The sequence below is a fragment of the Rhinatrema bivittatum genome, chromosome 1 (assembly GCF_901001135.1).
Source record: "Rhinatrema bivittatum chromosome 1, aRhiBiv1.1, whole genome shotgun sequence".
NCBI classification, from domain to species: domain Eukaryota; kingdom Metazoa; phylum Chordata; class Amphibia; order Gymnophiona; family Rhinatrematidae; genus Rhinatrema; species Rhinatrema bivittatum.
Genome location: NC_042615.1, coordinates 373,906,469 through 373,921,346, shown reverse-complemented (window position 1 = coordinate 373,921,346; position 14,878 = coordinate 373,906,469). Strand labels below are relative to the sequence as shown.

General features: G+C 40.0%; 1 protein-coding gene across 1 annotated transcript in view; it reads left to right on the top strand.

The window, feature by feature from the left end:
- The window catches only part of ADGRL3 (adhesion G protein-coupled receptor L3), a 2,126,115-nt gene that overhangs the window by 1,831,517 nt on the left and 279,720 nt on the right, over positions 1-14,878 (top strand). The window contains exons 17-18 of the mRNA XM_029600930.1: positions 8,553-8,762; positions 10,561-10,781. Of these exons, the coding sequence (XP_029456790.1) occupies positions 8,553-8,762; positions 10,561-10,781 (431 nt within the window). The remainder of the gene's footprint in view (positions 1-8,552; positions 8,763-10,560; positions 10,782-14,878) is intronic.

Here is a 14,878-nt window from a genome sequence, read left to right as displayed (position 1 = left end):
CAATAGAAGGAGATGTTACTTATTTGTAGTATTATTGATATTTTAAAAGTGGTAACGGGTTTGGTGCTAGTATTGGATTGCATTGATATATATGTACTGCCAGGCATTGATTTTGGATAAGCACAAAGGAAGCAAGGTGAACAAAAATCATGCATTGTACTCAAAAATCAATAATAAAAAAAAAAAAAGTATGTGTGTGTGCATGCATAGAAGCAGTGTTCAATTTAAAAGGATTTTTAATAGATAAAGATTCTGTCAGATTATTTTGTCCCTTCTGATGCAGCCTCATGGTGCAACATGGTCCGTGTGAGGGGATTACCCTTTGCATATTGCTTCTTTGACAATGACACGCTGAAGTGCTTTTTATTGATATTAAAAGTATTGATTTTGAATAATCATATGATTATATTGTGATTTGTTTGTTTTTATTTTGTATATTTTTACTTGATTATGAACTTGAGCATGCAAAGAAATAAGGCCTGGATTCATCATTCTTTGCAGAATGATGAATCCAGCAAAAACTGGGGGGGGCAAAGGAGGAGCAGGCCTGCGATAACTTGCAGCCTTTGCACCACGGCAGTGTGATTTCGTCGGCTGCGGTGTGCTGGCTGATGGCTTTCGCACCGAATAGCACCACCGTGAAAGGTGGTGCTATTGGGCGCGCTACTGGCGACGATAATGTTGGTAAGATTATCCTCACCAGCGAAGACACCGCCGAGTCTGCCCCCTCGCCACCCTGACTCCTCCCCTTGCTGCCCTGACTCCACCTCGACTCAAATTTGCATGCTATCGCACGCAAAAAGGGCCTTTTCGCATGCGATAGAGGCTTATCGCACGAAATACGCCTTTAGAAAATAACCCCGTAAGATAGAAACTTATAGTTTATATTGATTTCTTAAATATTTGGAATTTCTTATTGTGTATCACGATGTTTCCTAGCTGTCTCCTGGAGGCACACCTAGCCAGTCAGATTTTCAGGCTATCCATAATAAATATGTATGAGATATATTTGCATACACTGGAGGCCCAGTGTATGCAAATCTATCTCATGCATATTCTGCATTGTACAAATCAACTCCTTTTTTGTACCTTTCATTGATTGAAATGATAGAAATTCATCCGTGATTTCAAATTTGCAGTTAATTCCTTTGACTGTTTATGTAACACTACCTCCCCAAACACTACCTCCCCAAACTAACACTACCTCCCCAAACTTGCCCTGAGTGTAATGGGCCCTAATACCTTTCATTGATTCAAATGATAGAAATTCATCCGTGATTTCAAATTTGCAGTTAATTCCTTTGACTGTTTATGTAACACTACCTCCCCAAACACTACCTCCCCAAACTAACACTACCTCCCCAAACTTGCCCTGAGTGTAATGGGCCCTAATACAGTGGTTCACAGAATCTCATGAATGGGATACAACAATACCAGGCTACAACTTGTTAAGGAAGGACAGAGAGGATAGAAAAGGGGGAGGTGTGGCTCTTTATGTCAGAAACAACATCCAAGCATCTGAGCTACAAGGAAGTTGGGGTAAAGAAGAAGCTCTATGGGTCGACCTAAAAAAAGATGACGGAGTGTCCATTTATATTGGAGTGGTTTACAGGCCTCCAAACCAAAAGGAAGAGCTGGACAGAGATCTGATTGAAGACATCCATAAGATAGGTAAGAAGGGAGAAGTGGTGATCGTGGGTGACTTTAATATGCCAGATGTAGACTGGAAAATCCCCTCTGCAGAAACTAAAAATAGTAGAGCAATAATGGATGCCATGCAAGTATCTTTGTTCAAACAAATGGTGTTGGAACCCACGAGAGAAGGTGCTATACTCGACTTATTGCTCAATAATGCAGATAATGTCTCAGATGTCCAGGTGGGCGCCCACCTCAGCAGCAGTGATCATCGAACGGTATGGTTTAATATCACTAATAGAATAGGGAAAAGAACCACAAAGACCCGAGTTTTACAGTTCAAAAACACAGACTTTGAGGAAATGGGAAAGTACCTGGAGGAAGAACTTAAAGGATGGGAGAACGAGAGAGATGTGGATCAGCAGTGGACCAATCTAAAAGGAGCAATCACCAAGGCAACTGCTCTATATGTTAGAAACATAAAGAAAAGCAAAAGAAAATTGAAACCTATCTGGTTCTCAAAGGAGGTGGCTGACAAAATTAAAGCTAAAAGAACAGCATTCAAGAAATATAAAGGATCCCAAAGGGAGGAGCACAAAGAAGAATATTTGTATCAACTGAGGGAGACGAAGAAAACAATCAAGTTGGCAAAAAATCAAGCAGAAGAGAGGATTGCCAAGGAGATAAAAAATGGTGACAAAACATTTTTCAGATACATCAGCGAAAAGAGAAAGGTCCAAAGTGGTATAGTGAAATTGAAAGGTGGTAATGATCAATGTGTGGAGACAGACGAAGAAATGGCAGAAATATTAAACGAATACTTCAGCTCTGTGTTCACTAAAGAAGACCCTGGAGAAGGACCATCTCTACACAACAAGAAACTGGAGGGAAGTGGAATAGATGAAAATCCTTTTACAGTAGAAAATGTGTGGGAAGAGCTAAAGAACCTGAAAGTGGACAAAGCCATGGGGCCTGATGGGATTCATCCAAGGATATTGAGGGAGCTCAGAGATGTTCTGGCGGGTCCGCTGTGTGACCTGTTCAATAGATCCCTAGAAACGGGAGTGGTGCCGAGAGACTGGAGAAGAGCGGTGGTGGTCCCGCTTCACAAGAGTGGGAACAGGGAGGAGGCTGGCAACTACAGGCCGGTTAGCCTCACTTCGGTGGTGGGAAAAGTAATGGAGTCTCTGCTGAAAGAGAGAATAGTGAACTATCTACAGTCCGGAGAATTGATGGACCAGAGGCAACATGGATTCACCAGGGGAAGATCCTGTCAGACAAATCTGATTGACTTTTTTGACTGGGTAACCAAGGAATTGGACCAAGGAAGAGCGCTCGATGTCATATACTTGGATTTCAGCAAAGCTTTTGATACGGTTCCGCACAGGAGACTGGTGAATAAAACGAGAAGCTTGGGAGTGAGTGACAAGGTGGTGACCTGGATTGCAAATTGGTTGACGGACAGAAGACAATGTGTGACGGTAAACGGAACCTTCTCTGAAGAGAGAGCGGTTTTAAGTGGTGTACCGCAAGGATCGGTGTTGGGACCGGTCCTGTTCAATATCTTTGTGAGCGACATTGCGGACGGGATAGAAGGTAAGGTTTGTCTTTTTGCGGATGACACTAAGATCTGCAACAGAGTGGACACGCCGGAAGGAGCGGAGAGAATGAGACGGGATCTAAGGAAACTGGAAGAGTGGTCGAAGATATGGCAGCTGAGATTCAATGCCAAGAAGTGCAAAGTCATGCATATGGGGAGCGGAAATCCGAATGAACTGTATTCGATGGGGGGGGAAAGGCTGACGTGCACGGAGCAGGAGAGGGACCTTGGGGTGATAGTGTCTAATGATATGAAGTCTGCGAAACAATGCGACAAGGCGATAGCAAAAGCCAGAAGAATGCTGGGCTGCATAGAGAGAGGAATATCGAGTAAGAAAAGGGAAGTGATTATTCCCTTGTACAGGTCCTTGGTGAGGCCTCACCTGGAGTACTGTGTTCAGTTCTGGAGACCGTATCTACAAAAAGACAAAGACAAGATGGAAGCGGTACAGAGAAGGGCGACCAGGAAGGTGGAGGATCTTCATCGCATGACGTACGAGGAGAGATTGAAGAATCTAAATATGTACACCCTGGAGGAAAGGAGGAGCAGAGGTGATATGATACAGACTTTCAGATACTTGAAAGGTTTTAATGATCCAAAGGCAACGACAAACCTTTACCTTAAGAAAAAAATCAGCAGAACCAGGGGTCACGATTTGAAGCTCCAGGGAGGAAGATTCAGAACCAATGTCAGGAAGTATTTCTTCACGGAGAGGGTGGTGGATGCCTGGAATGCCCTTCCGGAGGAAGTGGTGAAGACCAGAACTGTGAAGGACTTCAAAGGGGCGTGGGATAAACACTGTGGATCCATAAAGTCAAGAGGCCGCCAATGAAGAGTGGGTGACTCGCCAGAATGATGGCTACTGCCTGGAGACAATACCCTTATTCAATAAACATACACATGGTTACTGTGACTCCAACATCACTTTAAGCTTCAACAGCAAGAGGAAATGTGGAAAAAAGGATTTGCACTCACAAAGACGGGAGTAGCTGGCTTGTTACGGCGGTTACTACCCCAAACCAAATATCCAAATTACTACCTCCACCTTCCTCTATTCCTGATGCCTTTCAACTAGCTTGATCACTCCATTCTTATACTTCACTTCAATGCATATCCAGCATAGTTCTCTGCTTCAACAGCAGGGGAAAAGAAAAACTGTTACTTCACACATCCAGCAGAGCTCTCTGCTTAAACGGCAGGGGAGAAGAAAAAAGGATTCACACTCACAAAGCGGGGAGTAGCTGGCTTGTTACGGCGGTTTCTACCCCAAACCAAATGTGCCTGATACTTCACTTTCAATGCATATCCAGCATAGCTCCCTGCTTCAACGGCAGGGGAGAAGATAAACAACCAATAAGGGCTGTATAACATAATCTGGGTAAAAACAAATAAGCATGGGTGTAGCTTGCTTATTGCGGCGGTTACTACCCCTACTACCTCTAACTACTCAAGCTAGATATTTCACTTGGATGCAGCTCCATCACCGCTCTCTACATTAATGGTGGGGGTGGAAGGGAATTAGAACCAAGAGCTAAGAGAAACAGATAAGTATGAGAGAAGAAATGAGGGAAGCTTGCTGGGCAGACTGGATGGGCCATTTGGTCTTCTTCTGCCGTCATTTCTATGTTTCTATGTTTCTATGTTTCTATGTTTCTACTTATATAGAGAGTCCTATTCATCCTATTAAAGTTCTCTCTCTCGCTCTCCCCCTCTCTGATTTTCAGCCAAAGATTTCCACATCTGTAATGACAAATAATCTAGTATGTATGCAATAGGTTTATTTTGAATTATATTTGTGACAATGCCATATACACAGCTACCGTCTTGGGTTGGCAATCGTAGAAATAGTTTTATAACTAGAAAGTGAAATCCTCTTCATCGTGATATGCAGCATGCATCATACAGATGCATTTTGTATCACAGGATTTGATATTTACCAGATTGTTTTCAGAATTCAAAGTTATTGCAAGACTGCTTAATGAGAACTCTACTGTATTCATTATTTTTTTTAAATTGAGAAAAAGGTGAGCAGAGATGTTGAACGGTTGACTTAGACCATTAGTGTAGGTCATAAATTCACCAAAAAAAGGGATTTTGACCTTTTTAAACCTATACTCTTTTTCTCCATATTAACACAGTCTTATATTTTTGGCTGGACAGACCACACAGAAAATACAAACTGTATAGAGATTAAAAGCACACATGAAAGACATTCATGTTAGCTCTATCTAATTTCACTCAGGAAAAACAAAAAGAGCCATGGAGGGTGGTTAGAAGAGTAAAGGCTCAGATGGAGGAGAAATTGATAATTAAATGAAGAAATACATGTTTTTGGATATACAAGGGAGAGATGAATCAATAAGTAAGAAAAATAGAGAAAGTGGAATTTGTGAAGAGGAGGACCAGTGAAAGGCAAAATTTATAAATAGGTTCCTTTGCTTAGTATTTCAAGAAAAATGGGTAGGCAATGGATCCAAAGTGATGAATAGCATTGAAAATGTTAAATGAGTACAAACCAAATTATATAATAGAAGGTAATGAGTGGACTGGGCTATGGTACCCAAAAGTATTTGCACTTGGATACTGAATGAGCTCAAGAATGTGCTGACTTCACTTCTTACAGTTCTATAAAACCATCCATTGAAGTCCTTGGAGATTCCAGGGGCCAGAAAGATAGTGGATGTGGTCATGCTACACTAAATTGGGGGCAGAGAGGAAGTAGGCAACTACAGACCCATTAATCAGTAGTGAGCAAAATTATGGAAAATGTATTTTAAAAAATAGATAGCTCTACACCTTTTTATTTTAAAAAATTATATACCATATGCAATTAGTTCAAAGTGGTTAACAGTAATACAAACATATAACCAAACAGACTAAACATTTAAAACATATCAAGTAGAGGATAAGATACAAGCGCATGGTTTCACAAAGGCAGGATCTGGTCAGACAAATTTGAATGAGTTATTTAACAAGATAACAAAAGTGGTGTATCTGAGAAGTAGATGTTTCCTAGCTGGACTTCAATAAGATTAACACTGTTCTACATAGAAGACTAGAAAGCAAGCTGAAAGACAAGAGTGTAGTCCAGAAAGCTAGAAATGGATGAGCAGCAGGACACAGAGAGTGATGATAAGAGTCCATACTGCTGAAGGCAAAGTTGAAGTGGGGTGCCTCAGAGACTGGTACTGGGATTGATTCTTTTTTACGTCTTTATTAACAACATTACTGAGAAAAAATGTAAAATCATGCATTCGGGATCCCAAAAACGTATTACTTATGTAGCACTTAGAAGGACAAGAACTGGAAACTATCAAACCAGAAAGATTTTGGAGCAATCATTTCAGATGACTTTTAGTTGGCCAATCATTAGAATAAAGCAACCGAAAGTTAACAGTATGCTTGGTTGCATAAGAAGAGGCATCATCAGCAGGAAAAAAGGGAGATGATTGTGTGTCAATAGAGGTCATTAGTGAGACCACATCTGTTCTGTTCTCGAGTCTGTATCTTTACAAGGACATTGAGAAGATAGAAATAGTTCAGAAAATGGCTACTTGAATGAAGACTTCAATAAAGCATGGGAAAGTAGCATCTTCCATAGAAAAATAAACTCAAGGCCAAAGAGTCAAGGCCATGAAGTTCCAGAAATGAAGATTCATGAGAAAATACTCCTTTACTTAGAGGGCGCAGAGTTTCTGAAATAGCCCTCTGGCAGAGGTTGTAAAAAGTAGGCATGTGCAGTCCCCAAAATTGTATTTTAGTTTGTTTTTTGTTTTGGGGATGGGGGTTGTTGTTCATTCTTCAGGTTCTTTTAAAGTTTATTTCAGTTCAGTTTGCTTGCCAAACCAAAATAAATATAAAAAAATAATAAGAAACCAAATAAAAAATAAATCTGAAACAGGGACTTCCCAAGCCCCTTCCACTTCTTCTTGGGGGCCTCACTGATCCCCTCTATCCCATGTCAGTAAGTCATGGCCCAAGCCTACCTGGATGGGCTGAGTCAAGTCCAGCTGGGACCTCCTTGAGAACTATCCAATTACCCTGCCCCTCTCCCCCAAAAATGAGACATGACCAAGTACCTCCCCAGCCCCTATTACCCCTTCTATGGGGGTATTGATTGAAGAAAGGGGCAGGAGCAAGTCATACTCTTTCCTGCCCCACCATGTCTCTTAAAAAACAAATGGCACCAGCTGGCCCTGAAATTGGCACCATGGTGACATCAAAATGACACAGATCTCATGACAGGCTGATGCCATTTTCATTTTTGCCATTTTCATACTAAAATATTATACTGGCTGGCCCTGGCTCATTTCCAAGTAGCGGGAGATTCAGGGGGGCTCCAGCTGGGCTTGACTCAACTCAGCCAGGTAGAACCAGGCCCTGGCTTATTGGCAGGGGATGGGAGTGTCAGAGGGGCTGAGGAAGGCCCAAGGAGATCCCACGAAGTGGCAGCAGAGGCCTCCTTATTTTTAAATGATCCAAAAATACCTGAAAACATTGTTTCTTTTGGGCACAGCTATTTTTCATTTGGATATGTTATTCATTTTAAATGAATGCAAATCTCTAGTGATAACCACAATTATGACAAAATTTAAACATGCTTGTGAGAGAAACAGGGTGAGTGCTAATGGTAAGTGGGAGTAACAGATAGAAAAAATGATGGATTGAGCTTGTGTATTTACACTATCATATGATACTTGAAATGGCCAAAAAGAGGAATTTACAGAGCATTTGGGCAGAGAGTGGTAGATGATTGCATCAGACTTCCAAAAAGGCTGGAGAAATTCACATAGAGTAGCCATGGTTATAACCTTAACATCTGTACATTATGTACACTGTTCCAAGTTTCATAACCTTGTTCTATGTAATGCCTTTTGGCAATTTTCATGTTCTGTTTCAATGTAAACCGATGTGATCTTTATTTCATATAGGAACACCGGTATATAAAAATCTAAAAATAAATAAATAAATAAATCTGTGAGCATGCTTGGGACAGAAATAGAGGAGAATGATGGCAACAGGGTGGAGAAGTTTGGTAAAAGATATAGTTTGGGGGGATGAGGAGAGCTGGTGTTGGTTTAGGGTATAGAAATCTCTGTCTGCAAAAGTGGTAGTGAACCAGAGAAGATAACTGGGCAGAAAGGGTGGGCTATTTGGTCTTTATCTGCCATCATATATTCTGTTCTTCTTTACTTATTGTGAAAGCACTTGGCTCAATAAATGATGTAGGATGCCTACAATCTGGAAGAATCTTGCATGTTGGAATTAGCTGACAACTAGCATGACTGATTTTTGTATTTCTCTGTTCTTTCTCTAGCACACGGATGCAGTCCATGATCTCCTCTTGGATGTCATTACATGGGTTGGGATCCTATTGTCTCTCGTTTGCCTTCTGATCTGTATCTTCACATTCTGCTTTTTCCGGGGACTTCAGAGTGACAGGAACACCATCCACAAAAATCTTTGCATCAGCCTATTTGTGGCAGAGCTTCTCTTCCTAATTGGAATTAATCGGACTGATCAACCAGTAAGATATGTGTAATAGACAATTGGAGTTCTTTATCTAGAAATGAAATGAAAAAGTACACATGCTAATGCACATTCATTGAATATTCAGGGAGTATTTATGATAAAATGCGAGGATATTTTTTTTAAAGTTCCTTTTTTTTGCAGCAACAGATATATTTATTATCAACTTACATAGTGTAGGGTTTATAGTAGCTGCATTGGGCCTTGAGAAAACTGGATTAAGTGCAAGTTATTGAACACAAATAAGAATTGTCCACATGTCTTCTCAGCTCAGACTCAGGCTCTGGCATGGCTTCCTGATTACAAGTGTACGGAAGCTTGGAAAGACGTTTTGAGGTTTTTTCAATATAAGTATTGTGGCTTTGGCAACTAGCTGAAACCATGGTCCAATGTTGGTAACACATAATTTCACAGCATTTTTTATGATGTTAAACTTTAAAGTTCTCTGTAATCATCACTGATTGATGTGGCATTGTTTGTGGTCTTGTCAATTATTTAAATCTGTCATAAATGAATGTTCCGTCTGTTAGGTTTTTACAGACAAGCCTACTTCCTTCTCTTGACTGTGACAGAGAATTGTTTGACGTGCATGCTCTTTAGTCTTGGAGTCTCAAAATGGTTCTATGTCATCAGTACTATTTGCATATGAATGCTCAAAAAGGTATCCAGTACAATGTTATTGTTAATGTTCAAGCATTGTGTTCAACTGGTATATTCAATTTCCCATCTGATTTTAAAAAATCTAGGTTTAAAACACTAGAAAATGCTAGTTTATGGTTAAGAAAGTCAGCTGCTGACTTAACTATATAAAACCTTATCAGAATTGGTTGGAAGATTAGACATAATGTAATTCGGTTCCCACACAAATACTATTTCTATCCACTGAATTGATATTTGCTTGAAGGAACATACCAAAATTTCATTACAAAATTGTTCCACATTGTGATGGTGGTTTGGGGATTCAGGACCAAATCTTGGCATCCCACTTAGCAAACATCATCAAGGTTTGGAACATGTCAATGCAAATCTTGGTTAAGATTAAGGCAAGTTTGTGAAAAGGATGCATGCTGATTAAAGCTGAAGTAGGTTTTGCTTCTTTGGAAGTTAAATTCTGTATGCTTATGTTGCTTTTTTGTTTTTTCCATCATGTTCTTGTAAAGTAACTTCTCATCTATAGTCATTTTTTCTTGTTCTCTTTTTAATACCTCATTTATGAGACAACATGTTTTCATCTCAGTACCACAGTTTTAACATCCCTTCTCCTGATATATTTATCTGCATAATCTTCACTCCTTTAAAGAAATGACAAAATGCTAAGGCCTGCAGCAAAGAAACTTTCATAGCAATTGTAGGTCGCTTTTGTTATTTTGTCATGTTAGGATCTGGAAGCTTTCTTATTCAGTGTGCATAGCTGTGTCTTCTGAAAACGTCACAGGCATCAGAATTCAAAGTGCAGGTTTTTTAGAGGTATATTGGCATGTACTTTTTCATTGAGGCTCATGTCTTTTAAATTCTAACTTGTTCCGCTTACATGAAAATAACTTAAATTATTCTAGTTTAAAAGTGAGTTTTCTGTTTTGCTTAGAACCTTTCATAGTGAGTGGAAAAAATGTATGAAAATATTTAAAAAAAATACATTATGCTTTAGCCAGAGCTCCATTGCTCATCTGACTCCTTTTTTCAGGAGCTCTTTTCAAATAGTTGTTATCAACCAGCTATACTGCAATATATCCAGTTTATGCATATGTAAACAGAGAGTGAATCTCCACTCGTTATTTTTAATTTTTCATTTCTAGATTGCTTGTGCAGTATTTGCAGCTCTGCTTCATTTCTTCTTCCTGGCTGCCTTCACCTGGATGTTCCTGGAAGGGGTACAGCTTTACATAATGCTGGTGGAAGTCTTTGAGAGTGAACACTCACGCAGGAAGTACTTTTACCTGGTTGGCTACGGGATGCCTGCATTGATAGTGGCAGTGTCAGCAGCAGTGGACTACAGGAGTTATGGGACCGATAAAGTGTGAGTTTTTGCACTTTTGTTTATTTTTTATTTGCTTTTCACGTAATAATCCTGTTCATTCTACCGAGTGTAGCTCTCTCACAATCTTAGCTAGTGCAGTGGAGCATTAGCGCACTGCCAAATATCCTGCAACTGGTAATGAGGATACCTATGAGAAAAGAATTTGGCTCCAACTACCGTAAGGCAAGAGCCACACAATAAAGAGCACGAGTGCATAACTGTCACTAGAGCACATCCAGAAAATCAGCTTTTTGCTAAATGGAAAAGAACGAAAAAACACATCAAAGGGATAAAGATAAAGAAATCATAATTGAATCTCACGATAAAATACATTATTTCTTTTAGCCCTGAATGTGTGGTGTACCTTAAAAAGCTTGCCTATCGATCTGGTAAATCCTACGTTATATTAAATACTTTGCAGTGAAGTGAAGAAAAGTCACATGAAATGATTGTTTTTTATGTTAGGATCCTGCTCTTGACCTGACCATTTAGTGGTAGATTTTCCTGCCATAGTGAGGTTTCCCTGTTAAAATAAAAGACTGGCACTATTTAATATTATTCTGCCTATGGATAATGTATTGCAATACTGTAGCTTTTGAGTTGGAAATTTATTTTTCTCAATGAAATGTTTGAGAAAAATTGGGCATTATAATTTGCTGACAGTCTCCTATGGCTATGCTTTGAAAACTTGCCATAAAGCCAGCAAATCATGTGGCATTAACTAATACAAGGTAGTTTTGACAACAACTGTCAATGTTTCACCAAATAACTTAAGAACTCCTTTCAGAGAGGTTCACGAACCAATCTAAAGAACTTGTACAAAATCTGCAGGTTTTTTTTTTTTTTACAGACCAGTTTCTACTACAATCCACAACAGTTTCATCCATGTTAAATAAGCCTGAATTTCCTCTGAAATCCATAGGAAAATAAAATCTGAGCATTCTTTTTTTTTATTTTTTAATATTATACTTTTTTACTACAAATCTTGAAAAAATGTAAATTATTTTGTCAACCTTAGACAAGATAGATATCTACTTAGTTTGAGTTGACAATGTAGCGCCCTATGCAATTAAGCTTTAATGTTACATAAGTGCTAAAATAAATGCTTATCTATTTGTAACCCCCTACCCAGAGCATATAAAATAAATATGTCTGATGCTGAGTTTCTGAGTCTCACACCAGTATCTGTAGGTTCAAATTTTACAAAATTAGTCAGGCAGATGGTGTGATGGACCTGACCTAGAGAGGCAAGGCTTGTATTTCTCATGCTGTACAAAGGGAAAACACCCATTTCTGCTTTCCTTCTCTGTGAGCATCTGACTGTAATCCCAATATCACAATTCTTCCTTTCCTCTCTTCCTTTGACACACACCTTGAACCAATGCCCTGAGATCTAGTAAATATGCCTCACTCCAAAGGTATTTTCCAGAATGGAAACTTTCATTCTTCTGAAGTTGCCAGTGGTTAAAATCACAAGAATAAAAATCACATCAGTGATGAGTCACAGGAATCAAATAGCAGAGAAAGCAGCAGAAAAATAATACATGTCTTCAACATATCCTTTTCATATAGTGGAACTCCTAGATCTTAATCAGTTGCCAGATTCCATATGGCTCAGCTACATTTTTAAGCAAACCCTTATCAGTACTCAGATCCTTTTTACATGATCTTTTCTCAGCAATACATATCAGCAATCTCCTTGATACTACCATAAAGATATTGTTGTCCATAGATCATCTAGGCATATCCCAGAAGCCTGAATTTGATACTCTGGATCCCAGGAAAGCATGGCCTTCCTTTCTTGGATGCAGCAGTTGACACCAGTGTTTACTTCAGAGAATCCTAAATCAGAAATTTTAAAACACTCCCACTCTAAGCACAACCTTATGTTAATCCAGGGAGCACACACACCCCTGCAGATTCTTCTTCTCATTGTTATTTAATGATGAATTCTAACATACTTACCCCACACTGATGTAAGAAGAAAATCTCCATTTAAACAAAGTTGGAGTTAATTGACTAAGACATGGATTTTCTAAGGTCACAGACCTTAGAGAATCCAGCGGTAACGGGGGAGGAGGCGAAGCAGGGGGCAGTCCTGCGATAACCAACAGCGATAGCTCTTCCGCGGTGCCATCACTGCTGGCTTTCGCACCCAATACCGCCATCGTAAAAGGTGGCGCTATTGGGCGTGCTACTGGCAGCGAAAAGGGTTCTTATCTTTTCACCACCAGTGAAGCTTCTGCCACGTCCGCCCCGACTCTGCCCCAACTCCTCTTCCGGGGCTGACTGTGCCCCGACTCCGCCCCCATCTAGCTATCGCTACGAAAATGACCCCCTAAGTTTCAAGAGTAAGTAAAAGACACATTTCCAGTTGCTAGGACCTGAGCCACGTGTATATAAATGAGGGAGAAGCATATCAAAATGAGAATGTACTTGATCCACTGGTAATAGTGGTATTCTTTCCACACTTGCTACTTTTTATGGGCTCAGTAAAGCCAAAAAACTTAACATGGCCTCGGACTAGGTGTTACATTTTTAGTGCACCCACTGCAGCTCTAAATCCTCCATTCTGACCTTTCATTTTTGGTCAGTTAGTATGGGGGTTTCCAAAACGAAGGTCCCTATTTACTCCCCTGCCCCAGGTCCAAATTCTGATGCCTCGATCAGGAACTCCTGCCTATCTGTCTCTTCCAAGAAGGAGGAGCCCCCTCCAGGGCAATTTATCCACCCCCCCCCCCCATGAAGCAAGAACCTCTTTTGCACCTTACACCTGACTCCAGAACCCAAACACCTGAAATGTGAAAACATTCCTGGGGCTCCAGTTATTTCAGTGGCAGGAGAGATGCAGAACTCTCCTGATATCCAGACTCTCTAAGTCCAAATGACATTACCTATATTATCCCCTAAATCTATGTATCCTTTTAATCCTAAACAAAGGCATTTTATAATTATGATGCCCTTATAAGATTTTGATTCAGTTCTTGTTTGCTGTTGGACTTGTACCTGAAATCAAAGCTAGCTTGTTGAATTATTTTATTGCACACACTGTCCTATAATCAGTGACTACTTAATTGCTTGCTGGGTTTAGCATACTTTCTTGGAAACATAGAAATATCATGGCAGAAAAAGACCATAAAGCCTATCTAGTCTGCCTAGCTACATTAAGTGCTCATCTCTACAATCCCTACCACTCCGTCAGAGATGCCCTGTAGGGATGTGCGAAGCTGCAGGAAATTTTGGATTTCCCGAGGTTCGGACCTTTAAAATTCAGGGAGACCCAATTTTCGTTTTAGTGCACACTAACGGGGTTAGTGCGCAGTAACTCCTGTTAGTGCGCGCTAACATTTTTTCATTAGTGTGCACTAACCTGAAAAAGAATTTTTCCCGAAAATCAGGAAAAATGTCTTCGGGTTTTGGATTCCCCGAAACAGGAAAAATTAGGAAATTTTGTTGAAATTGCCTAATTCATCCTGGACAAATGCACATCCCTAATGCCCTGTACTTGTCCCATGCTTTCTTGAATTCTGATAATTTCCTATGTGTCTATCACCTCCACTTGGAAGCTGTTCCATGCATCTACTACCCTTTCTGAAAAGAAATACTTCCATAGATTATTCTTGACTCTAGTAATGTTGATAGGCGGTGTACAAAATTTTATAAATAAATCCCCTTTCACCCTTGTTCCATAACTGCTTATGCCAGAGCCTCATTTTTTGTTGAAATAGGCCTCCCTCCTATATATTGATGCCTTAGAAGTATTAAAATGTTTCTATCATATCTCCCCTACCCTGTATGCCATCTAGGTTATACATGTTTAGATCTTTATGTCTCTTTACAAGAAAGACCATTGACCATTTTAGTTGCCACCCTCTGGACTGACTTCATCCGGTTTGTATCCTTTTGAAGGTGCGGTCTCCAGAATTGTACACAATATTCCAAGTGAGATCTCACCAGGGACCTATACAGAGGCAATTTTACCCCCTTTATTCTTTTGATCCTTCCTTTCCCTATGCACCCCAAGCATCTATCTGGCTTTTGCTGTCACCTTATCCACTTGTTTGCCCACCTTGAGAACATCAGATATGATCACCTCC